The sequence below is a fragment of the Ictalurus furcatus genome, chromosome 14 (genome assembly GCF_023375685.1).
Source record: "Ictalurus furcatus strain D&B chromosome 14, Billie_1.0, whole genome shotgun sequence".
Lineage (NCBI taxonomy): Eukaryota > Metazoa > Chordata > Actinopteri > Siluriformes > Ictaluridae > Ictalurus > Ictalurus furcatus.
Window position 1 is genome coordinate 12385151 of NC_071268.1, and position 18925 is coordinate 12404075.

The window sequence follows — 18925 nt, forward strand, 5'->3', positions numbered from 1 at the left end:
AAGGCAGAGGTGAAATTCTGGGCCAGAAATGCTTAAAATGAAGAAACGTGAGACATTGCATAGCAGTATTGCAAATCGTAAAAAAAAATTCACCCTAGGTATGTTTGAAATTAAATATGAAATTAAATTATATTACAGGTATACAATCTTAAATTAATGATATAAAGTACAATATAAATTTTACAAACTGCACCTTTAATACAAGCAGAGTAAATTACAATCCCATCACTGTATATGCAATGTTGACAATTTCAGTAGGTCCAGAAGCTCACTGGCAGATCTATATTGTCAATTAAAATAAAAAAGTATATCTAAAGCACTTAATTGACAAGAATCATTACATTGTGATTATCTTTTTCAGAATACTTGTACTGAAATGTGTATCCTTCTCTGATAGGTGTTTGTTAACTTTGCCAAGGATCAAAGTGACGATCACTGTGACCACTCCATACGGCGTAAAGAGGCAATCGTAAACATTCCTCTGCTCAGCCTGCCAGCAACTTTAAAGGATGAGGAGAACCACAAGGAGAGCTTCGTGTGAGCTAAAGCCTCTCTTACACTAGGAGTTACCTGGTGCCATTGAAATTCATGTATATCACCTTGCAATTCTTGTCTTTATGCTGCAATCTGCTAAACGATTTGCTCAGTGAGCCACATAAGGCCTGCTGGAGTACGCTGCTACAGACGCAGTAGCTGAGAAACTTGATGCAAGTCAATGCAAAAAGAAATCAAGTTCAGTCTGGACGTAATGTAGCTCAGTGGAGTCTGGATCACTATGCTAAATTCCAGATTGAGTGTGAGAGCAAAACTTGAATATTTCAATCAATATGTTCTTGTACGAACAGGACCAAAAAGCCTTTCTTTTAAGCCTGTTTTTTGATATCTGTGAGTTGACCAATCATCTTTCAAGCACAGTGTGTAATACTGGATTGCAAATGATAGTAAAAAATTCAGGGTCTGTTTGTTTTTTGTACTAGAAATGACATGATGAAGAATCATTTGTGCTGCCAACAGCTAAACTGCTGGTCATTTGATTTTGTATTAATATGTGCCTTTATTTATGAACAAACAATAATTTGCCTTTTTTTTTTTTAAAGTCCAATGTGGCATTATGTCTTTTAATATTCTTGCAAACAGTGCTTATTGTTGGCTTTTGATGCTGTGATCTGAGAGAAGCAAAGTGTTTGATGTTAAGTGAGAGAAGTACTGTAAAGTGCAGCTTTTGTATGTTTTTAATTAAAGAAGAGCGATTTGTTTAGGAGAGGCAGTTTCACAGTCACAGAATATAATGTATACCTCAGTAAAAACAAGAGCTCAGCAGACTGAAGGACATTTCAGCAGATGACCAGAACGAAGGCCTTCCTACAGAAATAAGAACATTGGTGTTTTGAACAGGCTTATGGCCTTTAAAGCCACACTAATCGTGGATTAGGCATCATCGGGCATCTGATCTTTCTGGTATACCCAACAATAGTCAGTGTTATGGATCGAGTATAAACATATACTACCCAGTGGTCCATCAGTATTTTTGGAAGAGAGCTTCCCATTGGTCTAAGAGAAAGGATGGCTATAGTGTCCGTCCTTTCAATCCTAGCACTTTACTGGCTGTGTTCATTTGAAATTTATTAATGTTTTTGCACTGGATTTTTCAACGAAAAAACATCCCACATGTTTTTGGGTTTTGTTATACCTCCACCTTTTTCTAGATGAACTGAAAATCATTTCAGCATGGCAACATTCCTTATTTAATACCCGTTTACATTTCAGATTTATTTGAAAATGGCTGTGGAACATCTGTTACTCTGTTAGTACATCAATCTGTACATCTGTTAGTACAATACACAATAAAATGACAAATCTACAGTATAAAAACTTTGTATTTTCATTACTGGCTGAAGAGTCATAAAAGTTTCCTGTTTATCATTGTGGTGCAAAGTCTGCATACCTTTAGGAGAAATGAACAAGGCAAAGAAATATAATTAATAACAATGAGGCATTAATGTAGGCTCTTCTTGAAGCATCTGTGATAAGTCTGCTCTAACTGATGCACTCCTTTATTCAAATCAATGTTTAAGACCGAGAGAGTTGTGAGGAAAAAAAAATATTTTTCTGATGATTTTAGTTTTTAATTGTCGTTTTGCCAGATACATCCACATTTCATCTTGAAAATATTTCAGATAAAATAAAGCAGATTTTACTCCTTAACCTGTAAATCACGAAATGCAACTTTTGCACTTAGCTGTATTCTCAGTATCCAAACCCACAACATAGATCTCATATAGTGATAATATTTCCACTAGGGTTGTCAAACGTACCGGTATGTCAGTACCAAGTCGATACTAAAAAAAAAAATAGTTGATGGTACCTGATTTTCATAAGTACTGTTAGTACCGAGTACCGGGTCAACCCGGTAATTATGTGCTGTCTAACAGGTAGTCAGTCGGGAACTTTTCATAGGTGCACCATGCAACAAAAAAACTGCTGTGGCTGAAATTGGGTACTGTGTAGTAGGGTAGTACATGATTTCAGATGCAGCCATGGTGACCGGCGGTGCTGCTGGTGCGGTGGCTCCAAATCCACAAAAGCTTATGGACAAAAAAGGCAAAGAGCCACATATGGAAATACTTTGAATTTGAGGCAGATCACAAAGGAAACATCATTGATAACCAAAAACCCGATTTGCAAACAGTGTAATCGAGGTTTTGTGACGAAAGGAGGAAACACATCAAACCTATTAAAGCACCTTTAAGACCGACACCCAGATTTATTCAAGGAGTTCAAGCAGGTGAGTTTCAAATTATAGTAGCGGTTGTATTATGAATGTTACAGCATAGTTTAATTCGAGTGTAGAATTGCAAAAACATCCTTGTTTTTGTTTGCTTAATGGCTAGAATACGCACAGGTAACACTAATATGGTCAATTGTCCTTATTAACATTTAATGCCTTAAAAAGTTCCATGACCTGCTTGAACACCTCCCTCTGCAACTGGATCCTGGACTTCATGACTGAGAGACCTCAGTCAGTCCGGACTGTCCCTCTATCATAGATATTTACATTACACGCTGCATCCGCAAAGCCACCAGGATTGTGGATGACCCCACACACCCCTCATACACACTCTTCACACTCCTGCTGTCTAAAAAAAGGTACCAGAGCATTCGGGCCCTCACGGCCACAGTGCTTTACCTAGATGCTACAGCAATAACTGCTATGTCCACGTTATACGCTAATCTGCTGAATACCACATCATAGTATGTTATGTTTATATGCACAGCATTTTTATTATATTGTTATCTTTTTGCACTACCTGTTATATTGGAGACTTTCACACTAGCTCTGTGTATTAGTCGGCGCTACACTGTCACTTACTGTGCCCATTGACATGTTTTAGTAGCTCCTCTATTGTCTTGTGTTGTTTGCACGTTTGCACATTTACTTTATGTAGACTGTGTAGGTTTTATTTAGTTCTGTGTCGTCTCACATGGTACGTTGTTTTATGTAGCAGCATGGACCTGGAGGAACGTTGGTTCGTTTCATTGTGTACTGTGCCAGCTGTATATGGTTGAAATGACAATAAAAGGCACTTGACTTAATGTAAGAAATGACTGAATTTTACAGACATGTTTGGTGTTGCTTAATGTGATGAGATAATTACTAATGCAGAAAGCTTTAAGCAATGGTTACAAATGAAATTGGTAACACTTCTACCAGTATGCATGTGAGGTAGTCTGAGAAAAACAATCAGATGTCACTGTGGCTGAACATTCTTTAAACAACAGATCAGATTTTGGACAAAACTAGGGTTTTCTGCATATAACACTGACACCTCAACTTAAAGAAACCATAACTATATTTCATTAAATGACTTGGAAATGCTTTATTTAGTTTTTAATCTTGCCTCGACAAAGATCACATTGTGTAAGGAGCGGGTTTTAGAAATGTAGCAGTAAAAACAACCAGTCTGCCTAAAAATATCTCAACACCCTGAATTTAACAAACAGTGAGTATCACTATTTGATTACGTTTTTGGGATAATTATGTGCCATTTCAATTTGTAATCTGATACCTTTTGTCAGAATCTCTGTGACGTGCCTAATGTGCAGTCAGATTCAAAGCTTTAAATGCAATTTTCTCCCTTTTTTTCTACAACTTTGAGGTGAACCAGAATTCTGGTTGAGATACATGCAAAAGGTATACCTACACACATACATCAGTTCAGAGATATACATGGATTTCAGAACTATACAGTAGAAATGTTACAATTTGATCATATGGAGGGTTTTCTCAGGACACACACATACCATGACTACTGCTGAAAGTGATGAGAGAAATGTTGAATGCAAAGGGTTAAGAAAATGAGACAAAGGAAACTCAGAAACCAATACCGTAGATGCATTGTCATCTTATACATGCTCATCTACATATTGAGAAGACAGAAACATAAGAAAACCACTGAAATGATGGAGTCCAGCACACACTTGTTAGAATAAGTTGAGAGCTGTGCAGCAAAAGGTCATCACCGGTAGTATTAGGTAAGTTTTAAATGTTCACTTAAGAGGCGAGTAGGAGCAGGGAAACATCAGCTTGTTTTTCTGAGACTCCAGGTAGGCTACACTCTGCCGCACTGTTGAGAAAACACACACATGCAAAAAAAAAAAAAAATTATTATTATACATCAGCCAGGGTCATCAGTTTTTTCCTCAATATCTTATTTAATGGATTCCTGTGAAAGCTTTAAATCACTGAATGAGTAGTGACATGGAATTAATGACATCACCATAGTCCCATGAGAAGAGTTAATCTGATTTGCGGTTACATGTTAGTACAGGCAGTAGGAAAGGACGTGTTGTGGACAGAGAGGTGTTACCTGCAGACACAACCCTAGGGTCACTGTGGGCTTTGTGTCTTACTGCTGCCCGTTGATCTGCGCTCTCATACCACCATAGAACATGCACTGCAGTACACACAAAAATAATACCTTACAGAATGAGGACACATATGCTTTTATATGCTTTAAATACAGAATTGTTGAGGAAAATTTGAAATCTACCCGTAGTTTAAAGTACCACTTTATGATGTTTAAAGGGTTTCTAGGCTGATTTATATTTTATATTGTTCAAAAGATACCTCGGAAAAAGGTGATTCTAAATATTACTATGGAGTGGATCTGTAATGGAGTTACTTAATTTTAGGATTCTGGTGATTTTTCCAGTCTGGAAATTAGCTCCACCCCTAGCCGAAAACAAAGCAGCTCAGCCCTGCCCACTTTTCTTAAAAGGAAACTAAGTTACATATAGCTTCAACCACAGGCTGGGGTCAGTTACATTGCATATGTATTTTGCCTTGCATGCAGCATGGGACTCTAAAATTTCAAACTGATCCTTTATTTGAAACAGATGTTTTCAAATTGCCATAAAGACAAAAGTTGACATCAAAATGTGTCAGTAAATATATGACTTTGAGCTAAAATGCAATCCCTGATGGGCCAAACAAAGCCTTCATGGGCTAAATCTCGACTATAGTTTGAGCACCGCTGCATCCCACTCACCTCTATTCAGCAGTCCGAACTCAGAGTGGAAAACACCCACAGGGAGAGCATATCCTGGTGCAGCGTGGGTGCACACTGCCCCCTGAAAACTCTCACCCCACACTGCTGGACCCCCTGGTTTCATCTGGAATGACACCAGCTCATACACACCTGAGGAAAACCATACAGCACTTTATTTACTGGCGACTGACCCAAACCAAAACTGTAAGTCAGTCAGTATGCAGACTGCTTAGAGTAGAACTATTTCCAAAATAATATGTAAGATTATTATATTTTAAAATATAAGATATCTGATTGATAATATATGTCTGTTACAATCTGCCTGATCTACTGCTGAAATAATTATCTGGTTTTTTTTCTATCAGTAAAACACAGGATGAAGAACTATTATGCTAACTATAATTCACAAGTTTAAGCATTAAACTTTTAAGTTCATAATTCAAGTTTAAGAATGCTGACCCCATTCTTGTGATAAATAACTGTACAAACATACATTCCTAAACAGATGTTTACATGTTTAACATTAATCCCATCCATTAATAGCCATGAAAAGCCTTGTTTCACTGACTGGACACCAACAAATTCCCACTGTCTGTCTGTCTCAAACATATGTATACATTTTATATAGTCTAGAATAGCTCCATCAACTCAAAGGTGTTGTCAGCAATTTCTTTGGAATTTCAGAACACTCTGTGGAACACCAACATCCAAACAATTATAACATTTACAACACATATTTGCCTTTCCATTCAGAAACCAGTTTCTCTTGAAATTTCTTTTGTCTGGATTTTAGTTTCAAAACAAATAGCTTCAGCTAGTCACTGTTAAAATCATTGACTATACCTTTATATTCTTCACATAGCCAGAGTTTGGTATGTCAACTTACAAATACAATCCAAAGATGTTCAAACATACGATGCATCGCCAACAGTCAAAAATGGTTAAACTAGTAAAATGACATTCATACCGCCTTCTTTAGGTGGTTTCTGAATCTTGCTCCAGGGCACCAAATATGTAACTTCATTATCCTGAGAGCTCAGCATGGGCATAGCTTTAGAGATGTACTGCTCCATCCAGTTGGGATCCTGCGCCAGTGCTGCCCGTACTGCTGCTCGCTGAGCATAGCTGTCTAGGATATATGTGAGATCATTAAAAAAGTTTGACTTTCATTGCTTCTTATCACCATGAGAACACCATCCACATAGTGAAGGATGGTGGTAGAAGCATCAAGTTGTTGGGATGCTTTTCACCAGGAGGGACTGTTCCAATCTTCAAGAGACTTAATAGTCTTCCAACAGGACCCTAAGTTACAATTGCGTGTTTCAGAATCACTCAAAGCCTAGACCTCAAACCAATTGAAAATTTGTGGCAGAAAAGTATGATTTAACTACACAAAACAGAAAACACAAGTTACAGTGATTTGTGGTAAGGAAAAAACATAAAATTTGCAGGGGTATATATAAAGCTATATGCATACATTTATATATTTCACTGTTTTTAAAAATGTCCCCTGTCCCTAATGATGCATTTGCAATTAACCCCCAGAGTTTGCACATGGCAACATGTTACATAATGTGACACATTTACTATTAGGGGGTTTAAAAGGTTGCTCACAAGCACCCTGGATGATGCAGATCCAACAACCGTCTCTTACCAACAATGATATAGAAAAAAAGATATTGAAATTTCTCTAAAGGTGACTTTGTGGCTGATTTGGCTATGCTACATTATTATGTGTACTTGTAATCAGGTTCAATTACAAATTACTTAAATTCCTCTTTGAATGTAAATGTCAATGGTCTGTCCAGAATGCTTGATTTTTACACCCTTGTGCCATTGAGGCTGATTTCACACTTTGTTTTTGGGCTTGGAGAAGGAGCGCATTGCCTGGGGCACCATTAGGGACAGAATTATAGATCATAAAACCTGCACAAAGACTCGCAGTCTCCCATATAAAACCACAAGGGATTTTCAGCAGCACACATATGGTGGATGCAGAGTTGGTGGGAAGTATTGGGAACAGCTAAACTCACACATATCATGCTGAAATTGCTCTTACCATACTTCCAGATGTGGAAGACCTGATTGAGGCCTCCATACTCCACGCTCCAATAGCCCACAAGCTCAGAATGTGCAGTGCGTAGGTGGACCTTCTCGCTGGTCAGCTTGTGAAAGGCTGCATTCAGGTGTGGTTGGATATAGTAGGTGCGAAATTCATAGAAAGTTCCGTGTTGTTGTTGTGGCCCAGTTGAGATCAAGGCCCTGGAGTGCTGGGGATGAGGAAACACATGATATTACTTTTACCCAGTGATGATCATTAGTGATAAACAGCTTAAACTCCTGCCAATTTTTGCATTTCATTCAATCTTAAAATGAATGAACTAACACCGTCAAGTGTAGCATGGTGGCAAAGTACATAGCGTTGCTGCCTCACAGTTCCAGGATCCCTGGTTTGATCCTGAGCTCAGGTTACTGTCTGTTTGGAGTTTCACATGTTCTCCCCATGTGGGAGATTCTCCTCTGTGGGTTTCCCCTGGGTTCTCAGATTTCCTCTCACCTGCCAAAAAACATCCTGGTAGTTGGATCGGCTATTCTAAATAGTCCCTAATTGTGAATGTGTATGCAGGTGATGGACTGGCATCCCACCCAGAGTGTATTCCTGGCTAACCCCCAGCGTTCCTGGGATAATCTCCTGATCCACCGTGACCCTGACCAGGATAAACTGGTTACTGAAGATGAATGAATGAATAAATAAATAAAATCATCAGCTTGGGTAAAGAATAAATTGGTGTGTTTATTTTAGTCAGGCATTGACTCAGGTCCAAGTTTAGTAAAACACCACCTGTACTTTGTTGTCACATGTTAATTATAAACCACCGGATCTCTGAGCCTCTGACAGTGCCTCCACTGTGGTACAAAGATCACTCTGTCTGTTATTTAAGAAGAAGAGTTCATGAATATTTATAACAGATTGTCACAATAGTGTCTCTACACGTAAGGAAGAAATACTGTCAGGAAAACAACTGAAAGGCTCAGTAAACTGCACAGTATCTCTGCATTATCAGTGCTGGTTCAACGTACCCGTGATGTTTGTTTCTCGTCCAAACCTACAGCAAAGCAAACTTACAAAGAACAACGTTGAGGGCGTTTCCCCCGACAAGCCTGATTGTTTTGGGTTTGCAGTAATGAAAAGTTTCGCCATGTTGCTCTAAACGTGCGTTGTTTATCAAGCCAGGTGCAGTCACGCGCGCGCGCATTGCTGTGTAAATTTCCTGAAGCAAACCGAAAGCTCACAGTGAAACACACAGTATTAACTACTAACCTCGTGTCCAGTTTTGCAAAAGATGACGCTGTCTGCTTGAATAATCGCTCTTCGAAGCACATTTCGTATTTTAAACATGACTGTTCACTAGGACAGCACTGAAACCCACCCTACCGCTTACTGAAAGCGCTACGTGCCTTCGACCACGTCTACGTCCCAAACCGCAGACTAGCCGCTTAAACAGTATGCCAAAATAGCAGCCTATAGCTGCAACCTGAAATAAGTGTATAATCAAAGAATTCTAGCCTGGATAACGTCATAATAAATCTTTAAACTTCAATGAGACATTTAAATATCGGTGGTTTATAAGTCACTCACACTAACAAGGTTTTGCAATCCTAATTAACGCAGTAGTATGGGATTTGAGACATAACCAGGGCAGGTTTGTTGACCTCAGAGAAACTTTCCTCTTAAAAGTGCTATAATAAGAAAGCTGAGAAGTCAACCCTGCTGAAAAAAAGAAAACAATAGAAACCCTCATAGAATGTAGAATGGTTGTAATGGGAATTGTATTGGTTTAATGGTAACTGTAATGGTCCCTTCTGATAATTTGTTGTTCTGCTGGCAGATGGAATTGAGATCTTAAAGATACAAGCAAGCAGTGAAAGGAGAAGGTTTATTTTCAGCCTCATAAGAGTTGGAAGGGAGAGAGGTTTGTACCAGGTTTTGTAGCAGAATTGAGATCAGAAACGTTAAAACTACTTAAAACTTGGAATATGTGGGGATTCCAGTCACTGCCTTCACCGTTTCATCATCTTTTTCAAAAAACCAGTTCATCAAATGTTCCTGATTTAATAATGTCCCTCAACCTATGATTTTCCTCTTGGAGGTCATTACATTCCTTTGCAGTAATCTTGCACTATTTTCCTTGCATGGTTTGTTGTCACACTGTTGTTCATCCTCAGCACCTGGTACTGATGACAATTTTAGGAGGACATCCACTGCATCTTGCTGCTTTCTCTCCTCCACGCTCTTGTTCTACATTCTGCTGTGCTGCTCATACCTTTCCATGTCTTTCTCCCTTTTTCTCCTCTTGGGTCATTTGTGTGCAAGAAGACAGATGGAACCCAGTCAGGGGACAACGGGTCATCAGATTTGGCACCTATAATGATACAAGAGTGTTTATGTCCAATATATGCCAACAAGTTCAAAAGTAATGTTAGTAACGTTTGTGACATCATTCTTTCAGAGTAGTAAAACCCTCTATTCCTTCCAACAACTGTTAACTCTTCAGACTGAAAATGAAACTTCCCCTTAATTAGACAACTTATTATTTAGCTAGCGTTAGGTAACTGTTACACTGTTTCCTGAGTCTTCAATCCCATTGAAGTTGGCTGCATCGCTCCACGAAAATGAACTAGGCCTTTTATGTAAAGATATAATTACTAACAATACAACATTTAAAATACTCAGTGTTTACTTGAGCTTATCTTTGATGAAATGTTCACTGCAAACACGTGTGTACTTTGATGGTTGCCATTCTTGGCCCTCCCCAGGGAAGGAGGCATGTCTAATAACACAAATCCACAACCTCCTCCTCTCTGGGTTTTCTTTCTCAGAAGGGATTCTGTAAAAGCACAACTCAGGCTTGTCTCCTCGTCGGTTACTGCATCTGACTGAACAACAACTATCCGGCACTTTGGATAAACAAAATAACTGGTGGGCAGCGTAAGAAAACTGTGTTTGCCCTCCAGGTGGACGTTCCTGTAAGAATGTGACATCACGTAAAAACTATGGATTGGTGGTGTTATGTCTAGTGGATACCATTAAGGGCAGATTATGGTAATAGTTTTAATGGTTAGCTGATGGTTTGTAATGGTATTCGTAGTGGAAATAGAATGGTTTTAATGGTTAGCTGATGGTTTGTAATGGTATTTGTAGTGGAAATAGAATAGAATTAGAATTTATGTGATGGTTTCTATTGTTTTTGTGTGTTTCAGCAGGGAAGCTCAAGCTTGTCTTAATATAATGACACAAGCACAAGAAGTCTACACTGAATTATCACACAGGTTCCTAACTTTGGTCCTGGAAAACCACTTGTCCTGCATATTTAGTGTTTCCCTGCTCCAGCACACTTCAACTAATCAGCTAATTCTTTCATCCATCAGCTAATTCATTCATCCATCCATCCATTTTCCATACCGCTTATCCTCCACGGGGTCGTGGGGTAACCTGTAGTCTATCCCAGGGAACTTGGGGCACAAGGCATGAGACCACGCGGACAGAGTGTGAACCCACTGCAGGGCACAATCACACACCCATTCACACACTACAGACAATTTGGAAATGCCAGTCAATATACAACGCATGTCTTTGGACTGGTGGAGGAAAGCAAAATACCCGGAAGAAACTCCCGAGTCCCCAGAAGCACAGGGAGAACATGCAGGCTCCACGGTAGGATTTGAACCCCCAACCCCAGAGGTCCATAGCAGGGAACACAGTAAAATGTCCAGGAACAAGGTTGGGAACCTGTGCATTAAGGGGATTTAAAGTGTGTGATCATGAATAAGGGTATGTATAGAGCATGAAACGTGTGTGATCATAAATACTCGCACTGATACACAACACTGTATGTAGGTGTGTAGAAATCACTTGCCTACACTATTTTTAGGGATGCCATTTACGCCACTGCGTTTTGGACTGTGATCAGCAATTTTCTGGCCAGACAGAATGTTCATCCCATAATAAAGAAAGGGACAATAGTGAGGCTCTGTCAGGTAGGGTGGGGCGGCCCGGTGTCAATATATCAGCAACTCTCTCCATCACAGATAAACAACCTGCAACAGGTGGTCAGCATCACAACATCGGCATCACATCATCTTGTTTTATTTATTATAAGGCAAACGCTTGGATTATCTGTCATATAATCCAGCACAGCAAGAGTAATCAGTCAGAACTTCAAGATCTCAAATATTGACCTTTTGGCGACATGACAAAGACGGTGTTGTTACTGATGTGCCTGATTCTCATCTTTTCTGTGGGTAAGTCTACATGTACACTAGGTCTAGTTGCCTGTGTGTTGATAAACTGTTGATGACAGCTTTATAATTAACTTTATTTATGAAGCACCTTTACATAAAATGCATCTTAATGTAAAATAAGACAAGAAAAATGTAGGTTTGTAAATAATAATGTAAAATTTTAAGTATTAAAAATATTAAATTATAACTGAAATGTTTTTTATTTGTAAAATACTGTATGAGCTATACTGTATGTATAAGTTGGCCATGTATGTTTATGCCTGATATTTGCATATTCCTGTCCCACATGCCCAATAAGAATATCATTTAAAAAAATTGTTTAAAATATTTAAACAATCCTAATAATAGTTCTCTCAGCAAGTCAGTATTGAACTCAAATAGTGATTACTGATTCATGTTCTAATTCTCCTATTCAACTTCTCCAAAATCATATTTTCTAATTTGGATTTATATGATTCCATAATGACACTTTTCCAATATTTTTCCCCCCCAGATGCTGAAGACAAATCAACACGGTACCGAAGGGTAATAGATCTCTGCTAAAAATCAGAGCATAATTACTCATCTATGACTCAATGTGATCGCTAACAGATTGTGTTTCAATTTCATAGCCCGCATGTGGGCCCATGAGTTTAAGTCAGGCCTGCCCTCTTAACTACGCTCCAGTCTGTGGAAGTGATGGCATCACCTATGCCAACGAATGTGCCCTATGTGTACAACGCCTGTGAGTATAGTCATACATAACAACTGGAATCCACCAGATTTATTATAGAATGAAAGCACAATTGAAATAAAACTGTTTCTCTTTTTTATTCTTGAACACACAATTCTGTCTTTATTTATCGAAGTCAGCTGTCAGGAAATGATGTAATAATGTTGCAATGCTGCAGTACTGACTGACTGTATGATTTTAGGCAAACCAACGCAGACATCATGATTATGAAAGACGGGAGCTGCTGAGGAGGATGTGTACCTCCCCTCTCATAGAACTATCACTTCTGATTTCACCATCCATGCTTGTTAGGGTGCAAAAAAAAAAAAAACCTTTGAACTTATTATTGTAAACATATATTGTTTTATGTATAGACTTTATTTATGTAGATAAGTATTGCTTGTATATATTATTACAATTATATATTATAATTATTATTTATAAATAAAGGTCAATTCCATGTATAATTAGAAGTGTGTTTTGTGTATATAATTATTTGTGTAAATCCAGTATGTTGCCTTATGTGATTGCGTTTGAACACTGCTCTGATTCCTACTTAAATTTAATAATAACATTTTGGTTTAGCCTTTCTTATGTCAAAACAGAGTAAACGGAAGTATTTTATTAATAACCAATGCAACTTTTAAATAATTAAAGGCCACACACCCTCTAAAATACACAAGCATGGAAATCGGTTTTTAACACATACCCTAACACCCTCTAATTAAATGGATCCGCATTGTAGGAGGCACTCGGCGGAACTAATGTTTTAGATCCTTGTTTTAGTACCACCGCACAGTCTGTCGGACCAATACAAATGACGCTGCCGCAGTTTTGGAGTATAGTGGGCAAATTTGAAGTCTAGCGTTCAATCTCAAATTGTGATCTGATAATAATTGTGTCATATCATTGTAAGTTAATCAACGAGTAAAGTATGTTAAATGTATTTGACTGACAACAGGCTAGTTAGCTATAGCTAGTAAGGTGAACTACGATACAGGAGGTTCCCACGAGTTTTGAAGGATTCTTCAGTTTCTGATCTCGTTTGAAATCCCATGCTAAGTCGAGCCTCTGCGTTGTTTGGAAATTTAGCGAAGAGAAGCAGTGAACATCTGGCTCTGTTGTGCACCAGCTGTGTTATGGCGAAGAGTAAGTTTGAGTACGTGCGCTGCTTTGAGACTGATGACACGTGCTTACGGAACTGCTACATCGTCGTTCGGCTGGATGGCCGCAATTTTCACAAGTAAGCGACTTTAAATTGTGCTGTTTCCTAATAACCTGCAAGATGTCAGTGGATTATTAAGAAGTGAACACATCACTCTTCGCTAGTGGAGTGTCGTTCACGACCGAGTCGGCTCTTTTAGTTAACCATTGAGAACCGATTCCCATGTGTGATTTGTTTATGTAGATGATGGGAATGCCATCACTCTCTCACTCACTCTAGCCCAGGGATTCCCAAGCTAGGGGTTGCGACCCCATCTCACTCACTCATTCATTCTCACACTCATTCACACTCACTCATTCACTCTCACACTCACTGACACTCTCACTCACTCATTCACACTCTCGCACTCACTCTCACTCATTCACTCTCACTCACTCAATCACTCACACTCACTCTAGTCCAGGGATTCCTAAACTAGGGGTTGCGACCCCATATCACTCACTCATTCACACTTACTCATTCACACTCATTCTCTCTCACTCACTCACACTCTCTCACTTACTGACTTATTCACTCTCACTCACTCACTCACTCTCACTCACTCACTTTCACACACTCACTCATTCTCACTCACTCTCACATTCACACATTCACACTCACACATTCACACTCACTCACTCATTCACACTAGCCCAGGGATTCCCAAGCTAAGGGTTGCGACCCCATCTCTAATGCTTCATCATGGTTGCTTTCTGAATTCTGTGTGTTTTTGGTTAGCAAAAAAAAACTATATACATAAAAAGTTCATATGGTAGGTGAGCCTAATATAATAGACAGTGAGGGTATATCTAGAACTGCAAAAGGTATATAAGCATATGTATTTGTGTAATATATAAATAGTGACATCATATGATGTGTATGCATGTTTAATAAAGCTTTTTTTGTTTGTTTTATGCCAGACACATTATCATGTTATGGATTTTTCTGGAGGCCAATAGCCTACATTCTGCCTCTTTTTAATGTAGGAGTTTTAACATGAGTATTTTCTAAGACATAAAATGAATGTTAATAATTCATATGCATGATTATGCATCTCTGTGATAAGGAGGATATTTTTTTTTGTTATTTATTATGAAGGACTCTTTGCTTTTAGGTTTGCCGAGCAGCACAACTTTATGAAGCCCAATGATGACAGAGCTTTAGGCCTGATGGCCCGCAGCGCACGCTCCGTCATGGAGGATCTAGAGGACATTGCTATAGCTTATGGGCAGAGCGATGAGTTCAGCTTTGTTTTTAAGAGATCAACCAACTGGTTCAAAAGAAGAGGAAGGTAAACTCAAATCCTAAAATGAGACAAAACTGTTCTGGATGAAACTAAGCAAAAAAACATTTTTCATGTGTTGATGTGCTTAATAAAATAATATGTAATTACTGTAGTCCTGGTTGAGTGATGTATTTCAGTTCCTCACCAATATCACACAGGCTTACTGATTTGCTTTAGGACACTGTGTGACTTTAACCAGAACAAAACATCACTGTCATACTGACTGTTGTAAACTGATTGAGCTGGCGACTTCCAGCAACATGAGCGATAGCGACCATTCATTGGCTACTAGATGTGGGTGTGTCCAGTGATGCAACAAAGTTGAAAAAAGTTGAACATTATGCTAATTTGGAGCGAAATTTTGGGTGACATAGACATCCATTACTTGCTAGCGTCATTATTTGTGCAGTGCAAATTGAAAAACTCTGTATTGGCCTTGTAGTGACTGGACTATAAAATGTATGCATTTGAATGCACTTCATTTTGGTGTAACACCTCGATGCTGTAACTATAGCGTGAGCTACTTGTACTGAATCCTGCTGCACTACACACATCACGAGGCGTGATCTGCTGTTGGTAGAAAAGTTTTTACTAGGCATATTAATTAGCATGCATGGAAAAGTCATATGTTTGTATATTGCTTTAATTACTACGTTTTAGCCTAGTCAGTCAGATTCCAGACACAAATCATGACACTAGTCAGTACATGGAGTTTTTACTTGCCTGCTCTCTCTTCCATTTCCCACAGTAAACTGATGACCCATGTGGCATCACAGTTCTCCTCCAGCTATGTGTTTTATTGGAAGGAGTATTTTGGAGAGCAGCCGCTGCTCTATCCTCCGGGCTTCGATGGCAGAGTTGTTTTATATCCGACCAACCGTAATTTAAAAGACTACTTAAGCTGGAGACAGGCTGACTGTGAGTAAGATTTTGTTTTTATCTTAAGAGAAAACCTTTTTATGATTGCAAACTATGTTTCTCTTACAAAAAAAATGTAAACAAATATATTTATAGTAATTCTCGGATCAACAAAGCAGACAAGACACATCGCAAAATAAGTTTAGTTAGTTGACTTTATTGATTTATAAAGCAAAGTGCTGTACAAGAGATGTGAAACAGAATTAAAACAAATTAAAAGAGTAAACAAAAACCAAAGAAAAGGCAGATAAAAAATGTACACCCTCAATTAAAACATAAAGAATATAAATAAGTTTTCAAGTGAGGATTTAAACACAGAAATGGAAGGGGAAGATCTAATGTGGAGAGGAAGCCTATTCCAAAGCCTAGTAGCAGCCACCGAGAACGCCCGGACACCTTTAGCCTTAAAACGTGAACGAGGAACTGAGAGCAGTAATTGACTGCATGATTGAAGGTGTCTTGAAGCAGTGTATGGGGAGAGATGATCACAAATATACTGGGGAGCAAGTCCATGCAAAGCAAAATAAAGGTCTATATAGCCTTTGATTAAATTTATATTCACTGATTCTTGTTATTAATCATAATGTTTCCTTTTAACCTGCAGGCCACATTAACAACTTGTACAACACTGCTTTTTGGACCCTGGTGCATAAGGGTGGACTCTCCACAACTCAAGCAGAGGAGAGACTAAATGTATGATTTACAGCTAAGCCAGTTTGTGTAGTATTTAGTTTGTTGCTGCAAATGAACGTCATCTTAATTTGAATTTGAAATTAGAGTTAGTATTCACCTCACAATTCATTGTATTGGATATAAAATGTGGTAGAATGAGCTGATAAATCAACACGTGCCACACATACTGTACATCGTTTAATATTTTCTTTATGTTGTTTCAGGGAACTTTGTCTGCAGATAAGAATGAAATGTTGTTTTCAGAGTTTAATATGAATTACAACAATGAATCACCTCTGCACAGAAAAGGCACCACATTGATCTGGGAAAAAGTAAGTAGCAATAATAGAAAGCTTGTTAATTTGTAATTTGTTGCTTTGCATTAATTTAATAATTGTTTTGGGGTTTTTTTTAATTAAACATAAACACCCTACAGGTCGATGAAACGTCAACTAAAAGGATCACGTTACCCAAGGAAGGAGAAAAAGAGGTCACTTTTACACGGAGCAGAAGAAAAGTTACCGCTCATAACTGTGATATAATTGGAGATTTGTTCTGGGAAGAACATCCAGACATTTTAGAGGAAGACAGCTGCTGAATATAAACATGGTGAAAAGACTGGAGCTGGACTAGTAAATGTTTTAGTGTGGACACAAACATAATATTATGATTTTCTTTACTTCCAGAAAATAAAAAGTTTAAATATATAGTAGTTTTTTTTTTGTAGTGTTTTTATTTGCCAGGTTAAAGAATGACTGACTCATGTGCTCTGCTTTCAGAAGGAAAATGCTATTCCTAGTTATACTTAAGCAACTGTTCTATTCTCTGAATGAAGTCAAAGGCAAGACATGTTCAATCAGAGTATGTTCCTGTGCATACCTGAACATTCAGGTCACTAACCATGTCAGATTATTTATTTGGGTACAAGGAAGAACCTGGATTAACATGCACCTCAGCTCTGACACCACAAGGTGGCACCATGTAGCTTTCAGACATGCTCTGGACTATGACCTACATATTAAATCTTGTCAGCTACCTCTATGGAGGCTTCTGCATTGTTTGGTGGGATTTTATAATCAGTTAAATAGAAAATATTGTGCCTATTACAGTCAATGAAATCATTAGCTCCTAGTGCATTACAATAACATGCTAAATAAATAAAAAGGACGTGCACTTCGTTGTTCTATTAAATTCTATTAAATCACAAAATACTAAATCTGGGTCTTAACCTGAGCTCAGGTTTGTGCTGATTTGGAGTTTCCCCATGTTCTCCACATGTCTGCATGGGTTTTCTCTGGATTCTTTGGCTGCCTCCCACCTCCCAAAAACGTGTACAGTAAGTAGGTGGATTGTCTAGATGAATTGCCGTAAGTGTGAATATGAGCGTGCATGGTGCATGGCCCAACAATCTTTAACTTAACATAATGAGAACATTGTCTGTCTTTAACACGGTCATTATTTGTGATTTGTTTTTGTCAGTATGTCATTTCCTGTGGACTGAGGAATCTTTTCACACTATCACTTCAATTTGTGCCTTTGATCATGCTGTTTCTGACTGCAGTACCAACATCACTGTTATTAATGTAGAACCGTTATTTTAATGAATGATTTCTGCAGCACACACTGGCTTACAGACCAGAACTTTCTAACCTAATTGGTGGCTTCCTAAACTCGAATCTGCTGCTGATTCACACACACATTCAAATCCTTATTGAGCTAACAAAAAAGAATACACACACATATACATGCACACACACACACACACACAAGATGGATGTTCTCTTCTGGTTAAGAAATCCATTCTGTTGTCACCTCAGCTCCCTGAGGTAGAGAGGATGAATATGTAGCCTCATCTCCAAGGTGAGAGCGCAGAGACGAGGGACTTGGGTGACTATATTTGGCTTAAGCCTTGTTTTTTGCCCATGGCCATAGTAGGCATCACATTCATTTGGCCTCTCAAACAGACAAATAATAACTTTGCGAGAAGAGAATTCATGCAACTTCAGTAGAAGATAAAAGGAATTAAGTTGAGTCTGTGAATCTCGGTCGTTGGTATGTATGTGTTTAGAAGTGCACTGAGAAGTAACATCTAAGTGTGCTCATCTGTGAAGCTAGACATTTTAGATTAGCAAGTTTATTTGAAGTATATGCTGTTTACTTTAATGGTTAATGAAATGGCCTTGTTAAATTAATTTTCAAAAAGAAACTTTCTCTCTCACACACATATATTAAGAACAGGAAATGGCCAGTGTTGTTTTTCAGTGTTAAAAAAACAAAAACGA

The 18925-nt window shown here is 38.4% G+C and overlaps 3 protein-coding genes and 1 pseudogene across 6 annotated transcripts in view; 2 read left to right on the plus strand and 2 right to left on the minus strand.

Moving 5' to 3' along the window:
• Window positions 1-1869, plus strand: part of abca1b (ATP-binding cassette, sub-family A (ABC1), member 1B) — a 34829-nt gene extending 32960 nt beyond the window's left edge. For all 3 annotated transcript variants that reach the window (XM_053641133.1, XM_053641135.1, XM_053641134.1), the window contains exon 47: window positions 398-1869. In XM_053641133.1, coding sequence (XP_053497108.1) covers window positions 398-541 — 144 coding nt within the window. In that variant the 3' untranslated portion in view covers window positions 542-1869. The remainder of the gene's footprint in view (window positions 1-397) is intronic.
• A 1994-nt stretch (window positions 1870-3863) lies between these two features.
• nipsnap3a (nipsnap homolog 3A (C. elegans)) lies at window positions 3864-9028 on the minus strand. Of its 2 annotated transcripts, XM_053641138.1 has the most exons (7): window positions 8872-8980; window positions 7938-8106; window positions 7609-7819; window positions 6517-6678; window positions 5550-5699; window positions 4869-4955; window positions 3864-4625 (listed from the first exon to the last, which is right to left on the minus strand). In XM_053641138.1, the coding sequence occupies exons 2-7, from the start codon at window positions 7965-7967 to the stop codon at window positions 4549-4551; spliced, it is 717 nt and encodes a 238-aa protein (XP_053497113.1). In that variant the 5' UTR covers window positions 7968-8106; window positions 8872-8980; the 3' UTR covers window positions 3864-4548. The 2 variants fall into 2 exon arrangements, with proteins under 2 accessions (XP_053497113.1, XP_053497112.1); XM_053641137.1 differs by lacking the exon at window positions 7938-8106 and having other exon boundaries at window positions 8872-9028.
• A 362-nt stretch (window positions 9029-9390) lies between these two features.
• LOC128618420 (THAP domain-containing protein 1-like) lies at window positions 9391-12867 on the minus strand (annotated as a pseudogene).
• Window positions 12868-13359: 492 nt separating this feature from the next.
• On the plus strand, window positions 13360-18396 carry thg1l (tRNA-histidine guanylyltransferase 1-like). The gene is made up of 6 exons (XM_053642351.1): window positions 13360-13807; window positions 14883-15059; window positions 15802-15971; window positions 16576-16664; window positions 16868-16975; window positions 17080-18396. Exons 1-6 carry the CDS (start codon window positions 13620-13622, stop codon window positions 17239-17241), a joined length of 894 nt encoding a protein of 297 aa, XP_053498326.1. The 5' UTR covers window positions 13360-13619; the 3' UTR covers window positions 17242-18396.
• Window positions 18397-18925: the final 529 nt, after the last annotated feature.

Excerpts from the sequence above, each read along its gene's own strand:
- thg1l (XM_053642351.1), top strand. The coding sequence starts at position 13,620 with ATGCTAAGTCGAGCCTCTGCGTTGTTTGGAAATTTAGCGAAGAGAAGC. Across the intron at positions 15,972-16,575 it reads AAGCTGGAGACAGGCTGACT|GCCACATTAACAACTTGTAC; the intron begins GTGAGTAAGATT and ends TTTAACCTGCAG. Across the intron at positions 16,665-16,867 it reads AAGCAGAGGAGAGACTAAAT|GGAACTTTGTCTGCAGATAA; the intron begins GTATGATTTACA and ends ATGTTGTTTCAG.
- nipsnap3a (XM_053641137.1), bottom strand. The coding sequence starts at position 8,949 with ATGTTTAAAATACGAAATGTGCTTCGAAGAGCGATTATTCAAGCAGAC. Across the intron at positions 5,700-6,516 it reads GAAACCACCTAAAGAAGGCG|GTGTGTATGAGCTGGTGTCA; the intron begins GTATGAATGTCA and ends GGTTTTCCTCAG. Across the intron at positions 4,956-5,549 it reads GTTCGGACTGCTGAATAGAG|TGCATGTTCTATGGTGGTAT; the intron begins GTGAGTGGGATG and ends TGTGTACTGCAG.